This window comes from Anas platyrhynchos, chromosome 3 (assembly GCF_047663525.1).
Source record: "Anas platyrhynchos isolate ZD024472 breed Pekin duck chromosome 3, IASCAAS_PekinDuck_T2T, whole genome shotgun sequence".
Classification (NCBI taxonomy): domain Eukaryota; kingdom Metazoa; phylum Chordata; class Aves; order Anseriformes; family Anatidae; genus Anas; species Anas platyrhynchos.
The window spans coordinates 90,020,116-90,039,833 of NC_092589.1; the positions used below are offsets into that span (position 1 = coordinate 90,020,116).

Sequence of the window (19,718 nt, forward strand, 5' to 3'; positions counted from 1 at the left end):
GGAATCATTTGAATGAGAGGGTGAAGACAACCTAAAGACTTCCTTTTTTTCAGGTTCTTCTCTATGAGAGTTAATTTGTTGCCATATTCTCTCCTCACACACTGTTTTCTGAGAGAAAAAAAAGACACAGTTTAAGCAAGTGTACTTTTTGCCAAAGTAATTAGAACACTCTCAGTGTTTTCCCAGACCTGTTAAGCCTTCCTTAATCCTCTTCCTCCAATGAAGAGCAAAGTTACAATTTCCTCTAAAAGATGGGCGCAGCTCGTCAGCTGCATATTGTTTGACTGCAAATGGTAGTGAACATAAGTCAACGATTCTCAGTACCCACTTCAAGTCAAAATTAGAGAAAGGCTGGCTTTACTAAGCTCTAGAGGAAAACTAATAGCAACACAGCAAAGTTAGAGCCTAGATAGCCAAGATGTGTTTTATGACATCTTCTTATGCCACTTTCTCCTGATCTCCTTCCCAATTCTTTTTCATATCACTCTCCCCCAAAATATCCATCCTCAGAGATTTAATACAAAGATATTGCAGCAAGGAAAAACAAAACAAATGCACACATTCCCACCACCCCTGAACAAAAATTGTCTGCATTATCACCAGCTTAAAAACAAGAATATATTTCATTATTACTCAAATGTTTCCAAGTTGAGTTCTTCTACAATATTTTGGAAAGAGCTATCATAAATCAACACTGATATATACTGTTCCTTGCCTGTAAGCACTGACACAGCCTCAAACAGACTTGTCTAAAACCATTATCATAACAGCTAAAAGACTGACTGTACTTTTACTGTGGTCTTTCAGAAAGCTTACAGAATGGCAATGTACCACGATGCCAGATGACTAGCGAGCTTTAATAACTCAAAAATAAGCTACAAAGGATTACTTCCTGCATAGCCATAGGAAAGCAGGACCTTAGAAAGTAATCTGGGAACAAGCAGGTAACAACAAATTAAAGGAATGTGAAAGGGTCTTCTACACAGACCCTGTGGAGTTAAGTGGAAGTCAAGAGACCTATGCAGTACAGAGTCTTCTGCTACTGCGGAGGCACAGCACAGCGTGACGACAGAAGCCAGTGAAGTTCTCTGCTGCCAAATCAATAAATTAATAAGTTAATTGGGGCAGAAACGTTTTAAAAAGATTCAAAAGATGCCTGACATATTTCAAGCAAAAGGGATCCCAGCAACTGAAATATGAAAGGGTAAGAGCCCAGTAAGAACAGAATCTATCCTCAAACTCTACAGAACTTCCCTCTTCTCCAATCAGAAAATAAATACTTGTTACAACTTGAGTTTTAGGCCAAATTACTCAAGCATTTCGATTCTAGCAAGCATATACCTTTCCAATAAGCAATTAACAACTTTTAAATCGCTGTAAAAACAGTCGATAACACATGAAGCAACACGGCATGACACTACCCATTCAGGTCTTTCTAACATCAGCCACACATCACAATAAAGGTTTAAGGAACACACTACCTACCCTCTTTGAAACAAATCCACGTTGAAGAACTTGTGGAGCTCCACGGAGAATTCTACCATAGCCTGAACTTCGCTCATGTTTATGAGGATGAAGAAGACAAAGCTTGTCAGCACCTTCGTTACTGGAAACAAACAGAAAACAAACTTAAAACACAAGCTGGGGACAATGCCTATCTGGTCCTTAACAGGAAAACGCTACTCAATTTTACACAGCTTCCTTAAATATACACGTCCTGGGGTAAACATGAATATAGGATTTATATAGGATATGCCAAATCCTGCCCACAGTAGCTTCTTGCTTTGTTGTGAAGGAATCAAGTATTATCAGAGAAGTATCACGATACGATCAGCATAACATAACCTTGGAGCTTACTGGTACCCACGTACTGCGGCTCTGCTCTGCTACTTGGCTGGAGAGAGGAAAAAAGCACTGCCAAGGAGACAAAGAGTGTATTTGGTCTGCTTCCAGCCCCTGCTGAAGTGGAACGACCCAACAGGTAGCAGGCACTACCTCAAGCCCAACACAAGGGCAGGGACAGCTGAATGAGGCAGAGTGAGGCCTGACAGGAGCTGTAGGATCTTTGATGGAGTGACTGGAGAGGGAAGGCAGGAGTTAAGGAGGGCACCGTGCCCACTCTTAGTCAATCTTTGTTAGCAGCAAAGTGTTAATTCTCATCGTCTTCTTTGCAGCCACAGACTGGCACCTCACTGCTAATTTACAGCTGCCTGCTGATACTTAAATTAAAATCTTACAGACTTCGATGAGTTCTGCTGGTTTTCCTTCAACAATATCAAGTGGGTTAATAAAACAGACTCCTCTTTCTGCAAACACTTGTCCTCAAGCTTCCTAGCTCCTGCAAGCACTGTCAAAAAAAACTAAAATGGTCAACCCTTCATGCATATTAGTCCTCCTTCTGGGTCTCGTGCAGAAGCAGTAAACCTAATAGTGAGCCTGGCCTGAGCTTGAATGGGTTATGGGATTTTTTTGTTTCTATAAAACAAGCTTAAACAAGCATGTGGGAGTTTGTGAAGCAGCAGGTGGTACTACTGAGACAGAAAATAGAAAGCTGGCAAAGAAAATTCCTAGCCACAGCAGATATCAGTCACCTGAAAGCAAAGTTATCTGAAGGGGCTACGTCTAGCCTACCAACTAAATTATCTTGGCATATGACTGAAGATAAGATTTACCTTGCTGCACTTGCCACGCAGGTTTAGATTTTTAAGTATAAACAAGTAAATTCTGACCTTGGTTTAACAGCCTATACAACGACTCCACACACACTTCACTAAGAATACAGAAAGAGCAACTTCGTACTTCTGACTTAACAGGAAATAGGGAAAGAGGAATTTTGCTTCTGAAGCTGAGTTACGACAATATAAAGAACTGCAGTCAAGGACCCTTCATGCCAGGCCAAAACTACAGCATATAGGTGGTGCATTTAACACAGCTTGTCTGCATAATTCTGCATAATAATCTGAATTCAAATCAAGGGATTTTGACTAGTTGAACGATGCCACAGCATGCAGTGCAAGGGCTATCACTGATAACCTACACTACTTTGCAGCAATTCCTTCTTCCATTTCTGTGCCTACAGAATTGCGTAGGGATGTCCTCAGTGGTCTCTGAAGCCAGAATCAGGAAGTTCTGCTCTTCTCAGGCACTGTAATTCTCTGGGGTTGCAGCGCTGCATTACCACACGTGCCTCACCTACCAGGATGCAAGCACATCTTCTGCTAATGGAACCTGACCTGTCACCGAGCAGGGATCCTGGACCTGCTGTGACCCCAGGGAGCAAACCCTGTGGGCAGTGCGTGTAACACGTGATGAGGCTGGATGACACCTCAGAAAAGACAGGACCCCACTTGGAAATCCTCAGGCCAAAGAGAAAGGACTTCAGAGGACAAAGGATGCCATTCAAAAATCTGAGGCAGTTTGCATTTTGATGACGCTAACTACATTTTCAAGACATCACATCATCTCACGCCTCTGACTCCCCAGCACTAATGGCACTGTCTTTTGTCCCTGAAATTTGGCTTCTTATGAGGAAGAAAAACCATTCCTGCAGGAGTTGTTGAGCCAAGCCAACACTCCCAAACGTTTCCCCTGGAGGAAACCAGGTGGGAACAACCCAGAACTAGTCTGGTTACACAGATTTAAAGGCTCATTTTATGAGAGTTACTTCAACAACAGAAAAGCTACAGAGCGCCACATCTGGCATTACAAAAGGATTGCCCCATGAACTTGGGGTACTTCTGTTGGGTCTGATATGACTCTAGCTGGAGCCAGTCCCTCCCTACTCTGCTGAGCCAACGCAGCATCCCCAGCCAGCCCACAAAAAATTACCTGGGCAGACAGCACGGCAGAGTGAACACAAGCACACACATGTGCACAACACGGCACCACCTGTTTTAAAGCAGTAATGCAGCAATTGACTATCAACAATATGTGGAAAAGTGGCACCCCTGCCTTGCTCCAGGATGTATTGCTAAAGCAGCACGAACTGCTGAGCCACAGCCGACGATGCTGTGCATGCAGCAAGCAGTACGGCGTGCCACGGCGAGCGGCTGGGGCTGCAGGCAATCCGCTGACCTCTGCCAAGCATCGGCTTGTTCCATGCCCAGCCTGGGTGATGGGGAGCAGTCACTGTCCTGGTCTGACATAAATCCAATCACTGCTTTCTGTCGAAGCCTTTCATAACTGCGCAAAGTCAAACAGAGTTCTTTGAACCATGTAACAAAAAGTGTTATGCAGAAACTAAATATTTCAAAGGGGAAAACCAAACTTGGAGAAGCCGTCTTGAATTTTTGTTTGCTAATCATAAAAAAAACAACATAAAAAGTTAAACTTCCGTAGAGATATTCCTTTGTATAGATTCCATTTAAATTTACAGCTAGACCTGCACTAACTTCAATAATATTACATGTCCACAACTCGTTTCAATACTTAATGAGTTGATTGTTGTATTTTAAAGCATATAATTATCATTAAGAAACAGAGAAAGAAACTGACACTTGTCCTGCCTGCAAGAAACAGAAGAATCCTTCATTAAGAACCACGTTATGAACAACACAGGTTAATGCAGCATATAAACATGCATCAGAGGATCTGACAGTAAATGAGAGGAATATCCTAATACAGAGGGTTAGAGACAACAGAGGGTTTCTTGGTGGCTACTTAGAACTTATGAATAATCAAAACAGCATTTTAAAACCCAGCAGCATTAAAGCACTGAGACTGAGTATCTCCAATAGTTAAAGCAGTATTAAAGCCACTTGATCCTATACTGAGGACCAAAACTTTACTTTCCTTTATACCTCTGAGGGTTCATCTATATGAATCTTTTCTCAAGGAGACGATTTCCTACATATCCTTGTCAGTCAACACTGTCCCCACACCAGCTCATTGCCTCTTTAGTCACCCAAACCCATCTTTTCTGGGGCAAAACCACAAAATGGATCAAAGATATAACAGATTGTTAAAGTCCACCAAAACAGAAAAAATGTTTCTTTATTCTGTTTTTTTTTTTTTTTTTTATTATTTATTTTTAAAATTATTGATCATTTTAGTGATACTTTACAGCAGCTGCACCAGGGCACCTCTGAGCGCAATGAAAAGACAGATGGAGGTGCACAGAAACCTCTTAACCAGCTTTTTTCTCAGAGAAATGTTTGTCTAACAGTGCTACTTGTGTTAGGAATTGCAAGACACTGCTAAGAAATGAAACCGCAGCATATTCACAGGATACCTTACCTCTACTGGTAAATACTCCATTTTAGTATGATAATTAACCAGTCTTCCAGTTCTCCACTACTGCTGTCAGAAGCATACTGCTTGAACTAGAAAAGAAAAACAAAAAAGCTTTATTAAGAACATTATATCTAGAACTTTTCAGTACTTATGTTCTTTAACCTCTTTACTGTGTGATAATACCAGACCCTAGCATGTCCTCTCCAACAAACACACTTATTTTCATACCTTCTACCACCGTTCTCCCATTTGCCCTCAGCTCCTACACTGAAATTTTCAGCTTTCTGCAAGTCTAACAGCCTGACAGGTATTCTTCCAAAACAAAGCCAAAAAATAAAATGTTTCTTGAAGCCAGTGCTCTGGCAAAGCTGACGCTGCCACGTTCAGCCAAACCAGCCCCATCTTTGCTGAGGGATCCCATCCACAGCTGAGCTCCCACAGGGCCATGCAGCCCCCCGGTCTCCAGAGGGAACCTCAGCAATGTAGAGCAACCATTGCAGCTAGCTCCATGCCACTGGCTATTCCGAAACCCTCCTGAAGCTGCTGCTGACCCCATCTTGAAAGGGCTTGCTCAGAATCAGCCTGCCCCCTGAATTCTTCTGAAGCATTAGGACACTTAAAATAACAACAAAAAAAACACTCATTCTCCACTTTATCTGACATCTTTTAAATTTCAGACATGAAGAGAAGAAAATGCTTCGTTATGTCCTTTCTGTATTAATTTCAGAGAAATACAAACACCAAACCTACTGCAGCTTGTGCAACTGAACTGTTTTTGCCTTCACTTCACAGAAAACAGAGACAATGAAGCATAAAAAATAAATTACCTGTTTGCTTGTTTTTTAATAGAAAACGTGTGTGCTTGTCATGTGCAATTATCAGTAATGCCCTGATGAAATTCTGATACCATCACCTTGCATCAAAATTACTTATATTCCATTTAACTGCACAGTGCAGGCTGTGCCATACTAGTATTTTCTTGTTTTGTTTTTTGAAAGGAAGAAGCTCAGTGCAAAATCCTCAGAGTAGTTAAAATCACTCTGGCCTTAAATTTAGTATTTTATACTTGGAAGTCAAATACAAAAATACAGAATCCTACAAAGGAAAATACACCAAAATGTTTACTTTCCTCCAGTTTTCTTCTAGAATTTAAGTCTTCAGATAACTTTTTTTTTCTTCTAAGTTCCTGCAGGAGCGTTGTGCACCTCTCTGCCTGACCTTTCTTCCTGTCCTCTCCTCCCTGTGTACAAACTCGGCGACCCAGTATCTGCCAACACAAACTCCACCACCATCTATCTCTGTGCTGATGACTCACAGATTTGTCCCCCCCCCACCTGAGAACTGTCTTCAGTTCCAATTTTAGCTGTTTCTTGGACGCAGCCGTCAGCTGAAGCTCATTGTGGCTGAAGTAGAGCCCTTAACCTGACCTGCACGGCTACTCCTGACACCTACTTTGGGAGCGGGCACCATTGCACAACCCCACTGCAAACCTAGAGAGCATTTTTCATTTAGTTTTCTCTTGGTTCTCATAGATTTTGGCAAGGCTACGCACAGCTCCTGCCAAATTTGTCTGCATGTGATCAGAAACGTGTCCTATCCATCTAGATGGCCAAAACACATCCGAGCTAATATCCTCTCTTGTTTTAATTACTGTTAAGCTGCAAAGGCGTAATTCACCGCGTGTGTTATTCCAGCATGGTGCTGCAAAGAACCAGCCTCAGATTTTGATCATTTCACCTCTCCTTCTGCATCCCCCACAGGGAGGGCCCAGGGCTGAACAGTGCCACAGTGTCCTGGCTGCAGATTCGAGCTTCCCAGCACCACTAACAAACCCTGCTACCCCAGAATTAAAAAGGTGAGAGGCGAAAGGGGAAAAAAAAAGTTCTAATTGAATTTTGGGTTGCATAAACATCATGTTGTAAAACACAGGAAAAAAAAACATCAACGTAATGTTAGGTGGAGGTATCTAGGATACCTTATGCAAATTTATTATCCCAATTTTAAAAAGATGCCATGACTAGCACTCAGAAAAAATAAAATAAAATAAAAAAAAAAAACACAACAGAATAGACTGCTTCACACTAGGATTTAGTATTTTAATGAAAACTGTATTGTTTTAAAATCTGCATGGTTCTACATATCCGTATGAGTATAAATATCCCCAGTTACTTAAACATAATTAAACAATGATCCAATTTCACAGGCTCAGGGCAAAACCCCACTATTACAATTTCCTTCTTGCATGGTTCTCTGAGGCTGCATTACTTGCAGACAGCCATTACAAGCGTTCATTCACCTCTTCTAACCAAGCTAATGCAGGATACCTATGACACTTCAATGGGCTAGATAATCAACCAGTATACAAACTCAAATTTTCCCACTTTTATCTTTAAATTTAGCAGCAGTATCTGGTCCTCTGGGCAGCACTGATAAAAACAACATACTACACTGAGCTGACGACTCAGTTATTCTCAGTAAGTGTGGAAGTCAGTAAAATGTTGCCTTTCTTTTCTTCTACCCTATTAACAGATCACATATCTGATATAACAACGTATCTTGAGCAGTTATTAGGCTTATTCTCTTTTACCCTAACATTGGCCTTCGACAAATGACATGGCATTTCTAAGCTTCCTCGTTAAGAAGTTTAACATGAAAAGTTCTGCAAGCAGCACAGTTAAAAAGCTGCCTTCCTACAGACACACTGCTCCCCCTCCACCATGATAACCCCCTATCTGCCGTGACACCTTGACGAGGCAAAAGATCACACGTCCTGCAGGTACTAGGAACGTACACCCACTGCGAGGGGCCAGCTGCTACAAAACAACATAGCAGCCGATTTCTACATTTTTCCTCCCAAAAAGGGCACTAATTTCAGTGTCTTCTCTCTTCAGCCGCCAATTTACACAAAACACAATTCATCATCTTTGAGAGCCCTTCTCCTCTTTCGCATTTGGCTGAATTGAGCAATGGTCTCCAGCCCTAATTTGCACAGAAAGAGGAAACGGAACATGAACAAACCAAACTGAATGTTGTATTTGTCCTTCACAAAGACTTCCCCTAAAAAAAAATGTTAAAAAATTATAAACAAAATTATGGTTTAAAGGGTAGGAAATAACTAGCAGAAATTTGACTGCAATCTGGTCTGTCCCAGCGAAACGTAGCATTTCCATGAAAAGCAGAGGTGGTTCAGGATGCGTACTGCCGCGTAAGCCAGGTCATGTCCCACTTCGGTCCCAGCCATCAGCTAAGTGAGAAAAACGAAGCAAATACTACTACACTCATGTCCTAAAACCCAAGAATAGACTTATTTTGCATATAATTTTTATGTAACACAATCTCCCTGTTTTTCCTAACAAGCTACTCAATATGGGAGAGAAAGAAAAAATAAGTGCTTACTCTAGATAATTAAAAGTCTTCTTGAACTTACATGAAAAGCACATGATGATCTTACAATAGACTAAAAACAAAACAAACAAACCTGCAAGTTGTAATATTTTGGCTTAAGGAACAAATTGCATAACAATATATTCACCATCTCATAACCTCAAGGATTTATGAAGGCTGCGCTATGTAAGAATTAATAAACTAGGAGGGGGAAGCTTTCCAACATAGTTTGATTCTGTCCAACTGAAAAGTTTCTTCATAAAGGGTTTACTAAGGGTCTATTTCAGTGTACTTGAAGTGTACTTACTTCCTTTTGCTACTCAGGGAAAGAAAATAAGCACTTCTCTGAACTCCACGTGCCATGCAATGCCATTAAATGAAAATTAACTCTCACATATGCATGAATGAATTTCACGTTAAAATGTCTGCAATGACTGTTATTATCATTACTCTGCCATATTTTATGAATCAGAATAATGCTCAAGAGTCAGTTGTTGCAACTTCCTTCCCAGCCTAAGCAGATTTGTTGTTAAAAAAATAAAGCTTAAGAGAAATAAAGGAGAAATCTAACAGTACATGAAGTAAACGGTACTGTAGCATACAGTGTATTATTTCTTCATAGGTAATAAATCCGTATTAAGCAATTTGGTAAATAAAAGAGAGTACAGTTTACTGACTCAAGTCACTGTTCCAATACCTGCTCCGAGGTCACAGTTTGGCAAGACAGTAAATAAAGTTTAGATTTGACAGGTCGATTTCATACTGGAAGGCTTCATGCCAAATAGCTACTGTCTGTCCTCCCACAGTCAGCACAAATGATATATTGTGTACTCTTACTAACTTAAGAAAGGTGATAGTTTGCCTACCTGATCAAAATTACATTACAGGATAATCTGATAGTAAATCTGATCCAGGAACAGCGATCACAAAACCACTTCCTTGGTAGCTCCTACACCAACACCATCTGTGGTGACAGGCTGGATGTGCCAGCACGGAGGAACAGCGACTCCACCAGGCCCTTTATGCGGAGAAAAGTCATTTCATAAACAGATGGGGGCACGGTATCGGAGCCTCGTTTATTTTTAACACATCATGTTAATAACCTAACACAAAGCCAGTTGACTTGGAGCTGACTGTACAGGAATATATCTACAAAAACATGGTCTCCAACATCACTTTTTCCCTTAGGGTTTGGCTTCCAGTTTCCCACAATTTCAACAAAAAAAAAGTGGCAAACATTATGTCACATAAATTTAGGCTAAAAGATTGTTTCTTTAATTTTAAATGAAAAAAAAAATAATCTTAAAACTCTGGAAATACAAAGCATTGTTCTCATCCTCTCAACTTCTGTCCACTGCCTTTATTTACTACTGGTCAGAGAAATGCCACAGCTTCTTGTTTTGTTCTTTGTTAATGGTTTTCTCACCATAGATATTCTACAATGTTCTCTGCGACTCCTCTGTTACACAAAACATGCATTAACTTTGCAGTCCAATCTGTATTATTTTAGTACGGTGCAGTTTGGTGACGGTTGGATGCCGATTACACAGGCTGCCATTGGGAGCACTGGCCTCACGAAGCTAATGGGGTCATGGCAAAAGTATCTCAGACTGTGAGTCAAAACCATTGACAAGTTTTCAAAAACATACTGCAGCTTCAGAAGAGAAGAGACCATCCACAGTCAGGCTGGTATTAACATCTAACCCTGAAGAAGTGAGTAAGGACACCGCACAAATTGAAGCCAGCTTTTGTCATGAAACGACACCGGTCATGAGCACCACAGCAGCTCGAGAAGATCCTGGCCCAGGTGCTCATTTCTGTCTTCACAGCATTGGAGCCTCACCCCCACAACATGCCGACACATTGCTCGTGGGACAGCATTTTAAAACGAATTAGTTACCATTTCAGAGTAATCTATTTTTGCAGGGCTCGATCGGATCACTTCCTTATCCTGTTTCAAAGCACAGCTCCACAAATAGCTGTGTCCCCACCACTGCTGGGGAAGGGACGGCGAGCTGCAGCCAGAGACAGCAACCCCTCAGGGCTCCTTTCTCTGCAAGGCAACACGAGGCCAAGCAAGGAGGCTTGAATAGCAGCAGTCTGAGAGCAATTTTCCCTCTTCACATTTGTTCCAGAGGTAAAAAGCCCTCCACTCCATACTAGTCCTTATACAAACCAAACAAGCAGGAAGAGGAAAGGAGCCAAGGCAGGACACAGCACTCCTCCTGCTGGGATGGATACAGCTGAAAGAGCCCAAGCATGGGCCCCAACCTGACTTCGCCTCAGCTCAGCACTCGGGATGTCCCAATCCCTCCTCCAAGGGCTTGTGTTTCAGGGAGGGAAGCTGAAGATGGCAACATGCCTCTCCTGAAGGAAGCGTGAGGAGCCTCCAGCAGTCCTCCATCCTGCCAGGCCTGGAAACAAACTCTGCTCACAGGATCACTAATTTACAGTGCCAGCCTCAGAAGACAGGCACAACTGCTGCTGAAGAAGGGCTCTTCCTCTCCCCGAAATGGAGGAAGAAAGAGTCGGGCCTGCCCCGTGCCCCATGCCACAGGCTGGCCCCTCATGGAGCCGGCAGTTCCTCCCGCTCCAGCACGGTGCCGAACCAAGAGTTACGTACAGAACCCCTGTTAAACAGGCAAATATAGCAACCTTATCAAATTCAAGTTTTGCTTTTGTTTATTTTACGGCTTAATAGCTTGATGCCCCTTTTATCTCTCCTCCCCACATGCCATTTCACTGACAGAGTAAAGCTGACACTTGATGAGCTGCTAGGAGAGCTGACAGGAGCGCAGAACGGCGTCGCTGTGTTTCGGAACCAACACGTTCAAAATAAAACAAACTTAATGATCACCTTCAGTACCTTCAACGGGTAGACTTGAAGGGTTACATCAAAACAAAGCAGCAGACTGATTTTTAAATTAGCCTGAACCATCACCATTGCTATTTAAACAATTTCTGGCAATGTTTTATATGGAGCAGTTTTTTGTTCATTCCTTTTTTTCCTACAATTTACTTGTCATATTTAGTCAGAAAATACCATACTAGCAGTTGGTAATCATTAAATCCTTTCTACGCTCCTTTCACGTATGCTACAGCTGCGATAAGGAAAATCACCTATTAAATACAACATAACACATCCAGAAGAAAAAAGCCCAACAGCCAGGAGCCCAGTTAGCACAGGTATTCCTTACCCTATGGACACATAGTTTTCAAACAGCTTCTCATCACTGCCTATTCTAGGTGAGAGGGATGAAACCACAGCTGATCACGCCGACTGGCCATATAAATTTATTTTTGCATCTAAACTCCAACAGCTTTCGTACCTTTCAAACATCAAAAGACGGGAACATACCTGCCAGAGCTCCTTGTTGCCAACCAACAGCCAAACCAAATATTTGCAGCCTTAGCTGACATTCAAAGTTACTTCAGAGTAACACAACGTCCTTTCCACAGAAGAGACTGTATCTCAAGAATATTCAAGGTAAAATTAGGTAAAATTACCAGGTGAAAACCGATGGCACACAGCCTCTGCCTGCCCCACAAGGGGGTTCATTAGAACAGGTCCAGTCTAACAGAAGAGGTGCAAGGTTGGAGGTCTAGGTGTCACTTCCACTTGTAGCTCTACTACTGACCTCAACCATTATAAGGCTTTCTCTCCATGCCTCACAAGCAGTAAAGGTGAATTTTCTATTAGCTACGTCCCCGTTCTCCTGTCTCCTCAGAGATACTCACTACCTTGGCATATTTTGCACCAACTTATTTCACTGAGCTGAAGAATTTAAGGTCAGAGGTATGCAGAACCACAGGCCATGGAATTATCTGGTAGTTGCTATAATCTCAGTTTGCCCAGAAAATTCATAAAATGGAAATGTGCAATCATCATGCAGAAAAATCATAAAGTGACATCTGAACTGACAGCCTGAGAATAAAGTAGGTTCTCAAAAAAAATACTTCTTAAATCTGTAGAAGAGCAAATACTATTACATTTCTTTCATAAGCTTTAACAGAAAGAAGATAAAAGATATACTGCGAGTCATTCTGATAGCAAAATTTCAAGCCCTTAAAGGGAAACTTGCTTTATTAACTTCAGAAGCATCTAAAGCATAAAGAGAATTCAGCTTATTTATTTTATAGTTAGGAAGCATGATTTGCTCATCTAGCTTGACATCCTGTATAGAGAAGGTAACAAATGACCTATGCCATGATCAGTAGCACATAGCAGTGATAAATTCATGAAGTTTAAACAAGTGAACAAGGTTGTGACTACAGCAAACAGAACTAGATCTGAAAAATAAGACTGCTTAGTATTTCAAAATGCCATAAGTTAAAGGTAAGGCTTCCTGCACAACTGACAAGTGCTGTAGATTTTTTCTGCTTAACTCTATGAATTAGGGAGGGATGGGGAGGGAACTGGTGATGTATTTGGTAAATGAGATTCAGCAAACTGTATGTATATGTGTATAGGTATATACATATATAAAATATATTTTTTTAGTAAGAAATATTGATAAGGGTGACTTCACGTCTTATTTCCAAGAAAACTGCTGGCAGAATATTAAACTTCAAGGCTCTTAGCACTGAAAATGTTCACAAATCCAAACCCTCCAAAGCAAATACATGAAAAATAAAGAAAAAGACAGCACTGAAACCATCTAATGAAAAAGAAATGATGTAATTTCAGTCTACTTTATCACTTTCAACCCTTGTTCTGCTTATAAATTGAACTCTATGAGGCTTCACTCTGTTTCTTTTCCCTGCCTGTTCTTTCCAAGAATAGTGCTGTCACAGATTTCCTGCTTGAAGTAAACACAGTTTGCTCACCTCACTTCTCCCTGACCCCAAAGTATGGCAAACTTATTTCCTTCCTTTCAGATTTTTTTCTTGTATACTCTTTGTTGTACAGTCTTGTTACCACAAATGTTCCATGTATTGTTCTCTGAGGAAGACAATTTGTAAGACAGGCTTCTAGAAATATCAGCTACACTGCATTGCAAACATACCAACTGCTTTTGCTAGAAATGAATGCATAAATATTTAACTGCCGTGTTCATACTTCCACAGTGACACAGCTTGCTATACACGATGCTTTCTGAGATGTATTCCGTGAATTAGTGCGATCGAAATGTGTTCAGTAAAATGCCAGAGTAAGCCAAAACCAGCAAATACTTGAACTTGAAAACACGTGCTGCGCTGCACAGAAAACATAAGGTGCGTGAACATTATCAGAACATAAGGACATCCTTTTTTGTTCTTCTTAGCTGTGGCAGAAAATTGCAGAAGCAGTACTTACTCAGAAACAGTCTGACTATAGTAACTTCACGGGGAGATGAAAAAGTGGCTTTTGAGTATATTTAACCAACCAAACCCCAGTCTGCTGCTCCTGATTTAAAACAGGAAAATGCAAAGTCTTTGAAGGCTCCTATATCCTACACATAAAGCTTTGAAGGCTCCTACATAAACAAACTTTTCATTAGAAGAAATAATCACATTTTCCAAGCTTTTCCACTAGCAGGGAAGAATGACTGTAAGACTAAGTAATTCATAACTCGAGAAACATTAAGTTACGTTTGTAGTTTAACCAAAGCAGAAACTGACCATGCCTGTATTTCACACCAACGCTTTGGCTACACGCTTTCTGAGCCAGCGGCCTGTCAGAAGTGCCTGACATACAACAGGAGGCTCGCTGAACAAATACCCATCGTGAACAATTACTGGTCAATACACAGATGCTACTTGTCCACCCTGTCATGAAAGCGACATAAAGCACCAGTGAGAGTGTTTTTCCATGTGGAGAAAAGAGGGAGGGAAGAAATCCCAAGCAACAAAAACACAACTCTTCAACCTTGGTTAACTAGAGGGTATCTAAGGCTATGCTTTAGTCTTTAGGGACCAGGGGTTGCAAAAGAACAAAAAGATTTCAAGACAGAAGACAGAAAGGAGAAGATGAATCCTTCACCAAACAAGGATGAGAAGCACTGGTCTCTATCAATAACAACTTCAAATATTGAAACGCAGGCAACAGTACTAAGAATCCACAACAATTTATTGTGATTCTCACATTACGGTCCACCTTTGTTAACAACTTAACTTTCTTTCGTGTTTCTTCAGGACAGCACCCACGCTGAGAAAGACACAGAGGCACCGGTAACCTCAGCATTTCATCGACAAACATCTATATATCCACCTCCTACACTGGCATAGACATCTAGTTTCTCTTCAAAAATATAAAATAGTAGTACAAGAATCAGAGTTCAGACAGGACTGCCCTATCTGTCTACCCACAGTAGTTCAAGGCTTTGCCACTCACAGTAATCTGCTTCACCCTGCTGCTGTAATTTGCTTTCCTATCCAGTTCCGCAGCATGGTTGTGGCACGCATAGCCCATTCTAATCACTTCCAACACTGCCAAGGAGAAGCTTGCACCAAAATATCAGACTGTAACCTGGCGAGAGTGAGATAATGACGGAAACATCCTGTTGCAGGGTGTTAACAACGTCTGAAAACCACAACGATCAAGTCCACCAGAGGCTGTCAGCCTTCCCTGGTGGAGAGCTGACATTACAACCACAGAGCTACAGCGCCAGGTAACAATTCATCTGCACCAGGGTTTCGGTGGCTTCACAGCAGACACCAAGGCTTACTTCTACTGGAGACTGAACACAACACGAGACACTGCTTTTGAGGTTTTGCTGAACTCAGAACAGAACTAAACTCTACAGCAGTGGAATTAGATTCAATCAGCAAGTGTATTGGGCTGTCTGGCACATTTCAAGAAATCACAGTTTTGAAGACAGATTTCGGCTGCTGCGTTCACTTGACTATTACTGATTACTCTGCGTGCCAAACCCTACCCAGGCCAGTCATGCAGGCTGTAATTTAAAGCGAAGATAACAAATCCATTTTATTAACTAAACAAGTGTAGATTTAAGAAGAAAAACAGTACTTCCACATATGATATCAGAAAACCCTTACCGATTTTATAGGACTGTGCTTTCACAGAACAAACGTAAACCTTACCAAAGAGGTAAGTTTGAAGTTTGAATTCATGTTCTAGTCTTTCCAGATTACTATAGGAAAGCTGAAGAACTGACTTACGCTACTTACAGGGTGAAAAATGAGGCAGGGGAGGGAAAATAAGCATGGCCAACCACGGAAGTATAGATTAAGAGCTATAGCTGTACTCTGACCTTGCAAATGTGGGTGCTGCCTCCGTGACTGCCACCATCACATGGCAGAAACGGGGCAATACGACAATTCTGCATTTTATTCATTTTGGGTATTTGCAAAGATACAATAAAGTCCAGCTTATCGCTCACCTCCTACTGAACAGCATCTCAGTGTTAGCAGGCAAAGCACTGCTGAATGGAATAATGAGAGCTATGCTGAAATACGTAATTTGCTCTTCCACAAACCAGGAATTTTTTCCTCCTGAAAAAGCTGCAACGCTCCAGGAAAACACAGCTTGACCGAACCAGGCTTGGCTACCCTTCAGTAAGGGCCAAGGAGTTCAGCTTCCCAATCCGAACACAAAGTGTGAGTGTTTCAGGGGCCTGAAATGTAATACACCCCCTTCCAGGGCACTAGGATCACGCCAACAGCCTTCCCTACTTATCAGCCCCACAAACGGAAAAGCAGCGCGGGGGGATCTCCGCTCACGTTGCCCACGGATAACACGACATTAAGGTCGCCGGCTGCCTGCCTTAAAAACCCAAGAGAGCCAAAAAAAGGCATTTACGCCCCGACACTCGATAACACGTTGGATTGCAAGGGAAGTTTGCTTCCTTTGCCATCGGAAAAGCCCACTGCGAGGAGAAAAGGGAAGCGGCCTTGAGCACCTTGGCATGACAACCCCTTTAGCTGGAATCCGACCGTGACCGCAAATCCCCCAAAATAGATTTTATTTTTTTTTTGTCATCCTCTGTCCCTTCCAAGCAGCATGTCGGTAACGTTCAGCTAGGAAACACAGCTTCACTTATATCCTAATAGGAAAAAATAATAGGTGAAGAAACCCCTACGGCTCCAGAAATAAAGCCAAGAGTTATTTCTATGGAAGCGGTTCCCGAAGGTGCACAGCTGGGGGGGTTGGGGCAGCTCTGCCCACCGCCGGGAGGTGCTGCAGGGGGAAAGCTGAAGCCCTGGAGCCCTCCAGAGCCGGTCCCAGCACCCTGAGGCTCGGGGCAGGCTCCCAAAAAGCCCCCGGAGGCTGCGAGAGGCGCCGGCCGTGGCCGGGCAGGGGGCGAGGGGGGAAAACCCCTCCCTGCCCTCCTCGCAGCGCCGCCCCGCAGCCGTAAACAAGCGGCGGCAACGTCAAAAACACTCCCCGGGCAGAAAAAAAATACAGAAAATAAGGAAAAAAATCAGGGAAAATAAACCAAACTTCCCGCCCGCGGCTCACCCGGCCAGGCGGGGGGGGGCGGCACAAACGAGCCCCGTGTGTCCCCCCCCTCCGTTCCCCGTCCCCCTCCGTCCCCTCGCCGGGCCCGGCCGGGGGGGTCCGCCCGGCGCCCCCCCGCTTCCCGTTCCCCTTCTCCCCGCTCCCGGCACCGACCTGGGGCCCGGAGCGGCGGCGATGGCCCGGCGGAGCCCAGGCCGCGGCGGCAGCGGGGTGGCGTGGCGCAGGCATCCGCCGCCCGCTGCTCCCGGGAGCGGCCCCGCGCCGCCGGCGCCCGCTCTGCGCTGGGCGGGGAGGCGGCGGCGGCGGCTGGAGGAGGAGGAGGAGGAGGAGAGGGGAGGGGGGGGGAACCGGGGGATGGCCGCCGGGAGCCGGCCGCACGCCGCTTCCTGCTCCCCGGAGCCGGGAGGGAGGAGGGCCGGGCCCCGGCGTTATGCTGAGGGCGGCGGAGCGGGAGGCAGCCGCATCCCTCGCTTCCCAGAGCCGGCGCCGCTTGGCGGGGGAGACGCCGCCGCCGCCGCCGCCGTGGCGGCCGCTGGCAGCCGGAGCCCCGGCTCCCGGCTCGGCCCCGCTGCTCGCGCTCCCCCTGCCGCCCCGCTGCGGCTCCGGAGGGGCCCGGGACAGGCCCCGGAGCGCTGCCCTCGCAGCCCCCGCGGAGGCTGAGGGAGGAGGAGGCCGGCCCCGAGCCGCCGCCATGGCCCGTGGGCCCCCGGGGGTGGTGGCCGGGCTGCCACGGCCCTGCTGGGGGCAAAGGGCTGGGGGCTGGGGGCTGGGGTCAGGGGCAAGAGGGAGGGCGAGGCTGCGAGGGGAGCAGCACGGATCGTCCCGGTGCTGAGGGGCTGGGAGGCCCAGGTGCTTCAGTCTCCTGCCAGCAAGCGCAGCCTGAAAGGCAGGAGGTCCAAAAAAAAAGTGCCAAAAAAACGAAGTTATTGGCTCCCTGAAAAGACAAAAATCATCTTAGGCGCCTTCTACCTGCTTTCCTTCCCCTGAAAAATAAATAAAATCCGTGATGGGAAGAAAACTTGCATCCCAGCTTCAATATAGTTCTTCAACGTGGGCTTCCCCTCTGAAAACCAACCCTAAACCCGTAGCTGTTATACAGAAATCGGTGTTAGAAGAAGTTAGAGGCAGGCTAGCAGCAGCAGGGCTGCCTTTTACTATTTACTTGGTTATCATGTGTCCTTCAGCCTCGCACTCAGGCCAGCCAGGTGGCCAGCAATGTTGAATTTGATCCCTTAGACTTTGGGTATGGTTCTTTCAGTAATACTTCTGTCAACTGATTCAACATCCAAAGATGCAAACAGAAAATTAAGACTGGCCAAGGAGGCAGCCTGAGTGGTGCTGGGTTTGGAAGAACGACGGAGAGATGAGAAGCTGATCACAGTGCGGTGTTGAGATCAGCTTCGTGAGGAACCCCTGTGAGTTCCCAGCACCTGTTTATCACCCTAAAATGTGATTAAGATTGCTCTGGTCACTACATGCAGGAACTTGCTCACTGCAGGCTAAACTCCTGGCTATCAGGGAATTTAATTCTCATAAAAGAACTCTCAGTTAATGAGAAATTAATGATTTAAATTAAGCTTGCATCTGATTTATCAGGACTGTACAAGTGTCTTGAAGCTTTTTAGAAAGGTAATTCCCAAAGCACTGCTATCGATCCATGCCATTTTGCTTATTTACCCTTGATTCAGGACAGGCTTGAGTGGTCTTGCGGAGTCAGTTCTGACATGTGACAAAAAATGAAGCAGTTTGTGCATGTCTTACAAAAGGACCTGCCAGGCCTCAACACAACACACCTCCAGCTTACTTGCCCCATAAATGTAGCATTTTTATATTAAAAGGTGCTCAGCACCAGATAGTGGCCACGGCTCTCAAGAGCCAGATTCTGCTGAAGGTGGTCTGGTTTCTGAGTAGCCAGGGTCGGGCTGACGGTTTGGATCAGCTTTATACATTTGCACAGACGTATACTTGTCTGGCTCGATATCATACTGGTATTTTATCTCTCCTGAAACTTGCCTTGACTTCTCCTATAAGTTAAATGTATCTAGCAGGCTTCTTTCCTGTCAAGTCAAGGAAGCATTTCTTGGCAACAGCCTTTTCCCCTGATACAAGCAGAAAACTGGCAGCTTGTTCCCATAAATGGCAGCGTTCCCATTAGAGACATCTGATTCACTGCTGCTCCCTCACCAAAATCCACTTGCAAAGATCTGTCGCAAATCAGCCCGACTGCTGACCACATCTCTCCTTTGGACGTGACAGAGGGTACTCTTTTGGGATGGCGTCTGCTGACCTCCTTTGTAATGTAAAACGTAAAGAAGGATGCTCTGACAACTCTTCTGAATTAAGACAACCTTCTGGAATAGCAGCTCGCTGAGTGCTACACAAAGCTGCTGTCATTTCCAGGAGATTATTAAAGTATAGGTGTGCTATACATGAAAACTGTCATGAAATGAGTACCCCGTTCAAGACTGGATGCACTGGCAAGCATGTAATTTAGAGATGCATATCTGGAAGTTGCAGATTATTGTCATTATTAAGTAGCACAGAGAGGTCACTTAGGTACAATGCAGGAGACCCTAATTGCTCACTCCTGCCATATTATTCTGCTGAAACTGCTTTTTTCTATGGGAAATTAAATTAAATCCTCAGCTCCTATCCAGGATTTCATTAAAAGAATAGTTCCCTGATTTATGGGCACGTCTGC

The 19,718-nt window shown here is 44.0% G+C and overlaps 1 protein-coding gene across 3 annotated transcripts in view; it reads right to left on the minus strand.

The window, feature by feature from the left end:
- FAM135A (family with sequence similarity 135 member A) overlaps positions 1-17,609 on the minus strand; it is a 78,893-nt gene extending 61,284 nt beyond the window's left edge. Inside the window, exons 1-3 of one of the 3 annotated variants that reach the window (XR_011808517.1) lie at positions 17,171-17,609; positions 5,236-5,321; positions 1,486-1,606 (exon numbers count right to left, since the gene is read on the minus strand). Coding sequence is in view for 2 of the 3 variants with exons in the window: in XM_038176079.2 (XP_038032007.2) it covers positions 1,486-1,562 (77 nt within the window). In the remaining variant the exon portion in view is untranslated. The remainder of the gene's footprint in view (positions 1-1,485; positions 1,607-5,235; positions 5,322-17,170) is intronic. The other 2 variants (XM_038176079.2, XM_038176078.2) reach the window with 2 other exon arrangements.
- Positions 17,610-19,718: the final 2,109 nt, after the last annotated feature.